This window comes from Monopterus albus, unplaced genomic scaffold, assembly GCF_001952655.1.
Source record: "Monopterus albus unplaced genomic scaffold, M_albus_1.0 scaffold274.1, whole genome shotgun sequence".
In the NCBI taxonomy this organism is placed as follows: Eukaryota; Metazoa; Chordata; class Actinopteri; order Synbranchiformes; family Synbranchidae; genus Monopterus; species Monopterus albus.
In genome coordinates, this window is record NW_018128154.1 from 285,759 (window position 1) to 290,296 (window position 4,538).

At 41.2% G+C, this 4,538-nt stretch overlaps 2 protein-coding genes across 2 annotated transcripts in view; one reads left to right on the forward strand and one right to left on the reverse strand.

Moving 5' to 3' along the window:
• Positions 1–2,562, forward strand: part of LOC109972943 (GTPase IMAP family member GIMD1-like) — an 11,382-nt gene extending 8,820 nt beyond the window's left edge. Inside the window, exons 2-4 of the mRNA XM_020622204.1 lie at positions 663–828; positions 986–1,248; positions 1,327–2,562. Coding sequence (XP_020477860.1) covers positions 663–828; positions 986–1,248; positions 1,327–1,602 — 705 coding nt within the window. The 3' untranslated portion in view covers positions 1,603–2,562. The remainder of the gene's footprint in view (positions 1–662; positions 829–985; positions 1,249–1,326) is intronic.
• Positions 2,563–2,728: 166 nt separating this feature from the next.
• The window catches only part of LOC109972961 (aminoacyl tRNA synthase complex-interacting multifunctional protein 1-like), a 4,905-nt gene continuing 3,095 nt past the window's right edge, over positions 2,729–4,538 (reverse strand). Inside the window, exons 5-7 of the mRNA XM_020622226.1 lie at positions 4,351–4,512; positions 3,448–3,619; positions 2,729–3,063 (exon numbers count right to left, since the gene is read on the reverse strand). Coding sequence (XP_020477882.1) covers positions 2,897–3,063; positions 3,448–3,619; positions 4,351–4,512 — 501 coding nt within the window. The 3' untranslated portion in view covers positions 2,729–2,896. The remainder of the gene's footprint in view (positions 3,064–3,447; positions 3,620–4,350; positions 4,513–4,538) is intronic.

Genomic DNA, 4,538 nt, shown 5'->3' on the forward strand with positions numbered 1-4,538 from the left:
CTGAGAGATGGCAAGTCTCCAAGAGCATCGATCATCACCAAACGTTTACATTTATCTTCTCGGGCTGGGACTGCCCTGTACATGGGTGGTACAATATACGTCAATATTCTAGTATGTTCATATAGGCAATATGTGTGTGTGTTGTTATCTTCTGTGTTCAGGCGTTTTTTCTAAAGATGGACATGCAGTAGCTGTGTGCCCCTTACTTCCTCAATTCTGTGACAGAAAAAACCCCTTACACATAGTTCAGACATGGGTGAAAAGTTCAAGTTGCCATACTTCCACATCTGTAAAATAGCATACGTTAACAGGGTCTTATTTTATAGCTGACATGACACTTATCTAATGCAATCTGCGCTTGCACAACCATTTTAGAAAATAAGTGACACTACAAGTTGAACTTCAGCTGAAAATTATAACTTTTATGCGAGTATAATAGTAAGGTTAATACTAATACATGGGATTGCTAATAAAACATAAACAGTCATAATAAACTTTATCATTATAAATGCAAAATAATACTGATAGTAAATAAAGCAACTGCAACTCCTGAAATCCAATTCTAACAATGTTAAAGGATGTGTGCAGGATGTGACGTCATTACTCACCATCACAGTGAAACATTAAACTTTATTTATAAATTCATCCCATTTTATCTGTAGATGGATCCCGAAACAAAACGCTGTCACCATGGCAACACGCTTGTTGATATCCTCAGCAGGTGGAGTTGTCAACACCATGAAGAAGAAGGGAATATGCTCCTCCTGAACGTGCTGTTGCTAGGCAACAGGCAGAGTGGGAGGAGCTCTGTGGGAAACGCTCTTATTGGTTAGTACTTCTACGTTGAAATTTTGACGTTTGGAGTCACATGATTTAGAAGCTTTGACCACAAGTCTTTATAAAATGTCATCTTGTATAATGAATTACATTCTTCTTTCTGCAAAGTCATGCTAATATTTTCTTTATCATCTGGCACGATTCGCAGGTGGGCACGAATTTCAAACAGGCCCCTCCATTTTTGGTGTTTCCATGACGACAGAGTACCAGGCCCTCAGTCGAAATTACCCGCGGTATTTCAGACGGCAGGGGGCGGAGTCAGACCTCACGCTGAGGGTGATTGACACGCCCCCTTTGCTGGCCCAACCACACAGAGTGCATGAGCTCTGCCCTGAGGGCGTGCACATACTGGTGCTCATTGTGAGAGCTGATCTGCCACATGAGAACCCACATCTGGAGCAACACCTGGAGGTACACATGCACACAAACGTACACTACTCTATTTGGACTGTGCGTGTTTTATGGCTAAATGAGTGCGTTCATGTTCAGAATGTCTTCGGTCCAGAGTGGCGTCGTCACGCCGTGCTCATCCTCACACATGCGGACCAGCTGAAGAAGGCGGGGCTTGACCCTACTGTCTACCTATCACAGGCCACTGATTGGCTTAGAGCTCTGGCTGAGGGTGTGGGGGGTGGAGTCTTGTTCTTGGACAACAGCTGTGATTGGCCATTGATCAGAGGACGCCCTCTGAGGGAACGACTGCTCTGCCTCTCAGCCAGGAACCATCACCAGGCTCTGAAAGTCCAGACAGAGGCGTCGCTCTGAGGCTGCTTCCCTTAAACGTCACATCACCTGTGACGTCAGGTGTCAGGAACGTCACCTGTTCAGGAAGTGATGTGTTGAGGTAATAATATGTACTGAGCCCCATTGTGCCTGGATTTATTAATATGTTGCAGTGGTGAAAAGTAACTAAGTACATTTACTCAAGTACTGTACTAAAGTACAAGGTTGAAGTATCTGTACTTTACTTGAGCATTTTCATTTTCTGCTACTTCATACTTGGTCTTCACTACTTCTTAAAGGCAGTCATTGTACTTTTTACGTCATTATATTAATTGTATAACTTTAGTTACTAGCTACTTTTCAGAACCAGATTATTACAAAAATTACATAATGTTTATAAGACTTTATTGATCCTTGGTGGGACATTCACAAACAGATGAGGTAGTTAAAACTGGCTCCCCCTTTATCACACAATAATACAATATGATATACATGAATGTTGTGTGCCATTCTGCACAAGTACCTTTGAACTGTTACTTAGGTAACATTGTGAATGCAGACGTTTACTTGTAACAAAGTCTTTTTACACTGTTGTACTGAAGGATCTGAGTACTTCTTCCACCACTGACATTTTGGTAAATTAGCAACATTAATAGTAGCTGAATTAGCTGTTAGCAGCTCCTGTTAGCTGTGTACCCATGAACGTACAGACAACTCTCACTGGGTTACTGCGGCCGTGAAGAAAACTTAAAAACATGGTGAGTCTCAGGCAGGTTTCATGGTTGACCATCTTTGGTTTTGATGACTTCCAAGAGGATTTATGTTTATTCATCACAGGCGTCGGACACAATGACATCCTTTGGAACAATAAATGTTCATGTTCGTGTTCATGTGTTCAGCTTTGACAGCTTTGACATAAGGAGTTCGGTTTTTGAGGAAATTGTGACAGTTGGGGGTTTAAAATGTGGCGTTCGTGTAGACGGCAAAGTAAGAATTTCATTGTACAGGGAAACATGTTTCCTAACTGTGCATATGACAAATAAACACTTTGACCTTTGACCTTAAAAGTGATTGTCTTTTGTAAGAAAGAACACCTGAGGAACAGATGGTTAAAGTTTCATTTGTTTTTAATCATTATAAAACAGCGATGCATTTAAATGTTTTCTTCTGTTGTTAGCTAACAGCACTAACTTATACCATTAACTAGATAAGTGATTTACATCAGCTGCTTTTTGTTTTTTATCCAGCTACAGCAGAGCAGGCATTTCACAATAAAAGAACTCCAGTGCACATCCTGTCTTCAGCATGTCTTGTTCTATGAGCTGGGGCCACACTCCTATCTGATGATGCAGTTGATAAGGGAGGGGGCCCTGCACAGCCCTTTCCCTTTAACCTCAAACCTGCAGCCTCTATAGTTGGCTACGCCCCTGCAGTCGACCTGCAGGTCGGGCTGAAGGAGCTCCCAAATCCTCTGCTTGGACTGCAGCTCTCTGTCTGGGTCACCTGCACACAGAGATAGAGTGGGGTTGGTAGTTAACCCTAGCTGACCCCAGCCACAGATCAGGTTATAATTTAAGTTACTTGCAGATTAGCCATACAGATCATCGCTACACAACCACTGAAGTTTCCAGCACCATCTATGAATTAAACTACCTTCTGTTTTCTGTCTAACTGGGCGGTAGATTGTAGTGATCATTTTAAATTCAAAGTGTAGTGTCAGCATTTGCTATTAGCTGTTAGTTGAAACTGGTTTATTGTTCAGAGAGAAGTCATAGGATTTGCTGTTTACTGTAGTAGAGTTACTTTTTAGAGGACGTGCTCCTTCAGACTATAAAATAAAATCAGTAAGTGTTTACATGAGAACTTCATCATGGTAGCCATCATTACCAGGGTAGTTGAGGAAGGTCACTCTGTCCCCAGGGGCAGAACCAGAGGGCGGAGCCAACAGCTCAATGACCCCATCGGGGGTCGAGCAACGAAGGAGGCGGGCCTGGGAGACCACGCCCCTCAGCCTACAGGCCTTGACGTTGCAGAGCAGCACAGCCAGACTGCCTTGGAGCTGCAGAGACAGGTGCAAGGAAATTTAAATAACTTTTAATAGAGGAAAGTTCTGAGTAATTGTAGAAAGAGACAGAAAGAAGGAAAGAAATAAAGTCAGGAAGGAAAAAGACCAGTTATTATTATTATTAATATATTTGAGTTTAATGATTTATAAACAAGTTAATATTAATATTTTAAGAATAAAGTTATAACAGTAGTAGTACTTATAGTAATAATTGAGAATAAAAGTTAAGATAATAGTTTTTGACTTAGAATATTTAGAATACTGTAGTTTGAACTGTTTGTATGTTTTTGTGAAACAGTCATAAGCTCAGAACAAAATTGTTTTCTACTTGTTTTTAAATGAGCTCCAGTGATGTTGAAAAGTCAGCCAACATCTTTATTCAGCCATCAGAACAATAATATGTCCTTATATTGTCACTGATTGACCTTTTTTATGTGTGCATAAGGTATACTGTACATATACATATAGAAAGTATACACATGCACTTTATTTCACTCTTTGTTTCCAAAAAATAAAAAGCAATAATACACAGTTGAAATTTTACTGAAGTCACATTTAGAGAATAACGTCCAACTAATGTTGCAATATTCAAAGAGTAAAGTAATTAAGGTCATAAGACAATGAAGGTCAACTTGTTCTATCAAGAATGATCAACAATAAAATCTGTATCTTTTGGGAATAAAGTGGCTCTTTTCAGACTCTGGATGTTATCAGGATAAAGTTACCTGCTCCAGGTGTGTTTTCCATACCAGCTTGCTGACAACTGTCCGGGGAGCATCTTCTCCCAAGTCCACCTCCTGGACAGACATGGTCTCAGCCAGCGGGTGGCGGCGGGTAGTGAGGATCCGTCCAACCCTCAGGTCGAGACGGGACACGTCGACCCGTGGCTCCACCCCCAGACAGAGAGAGACAG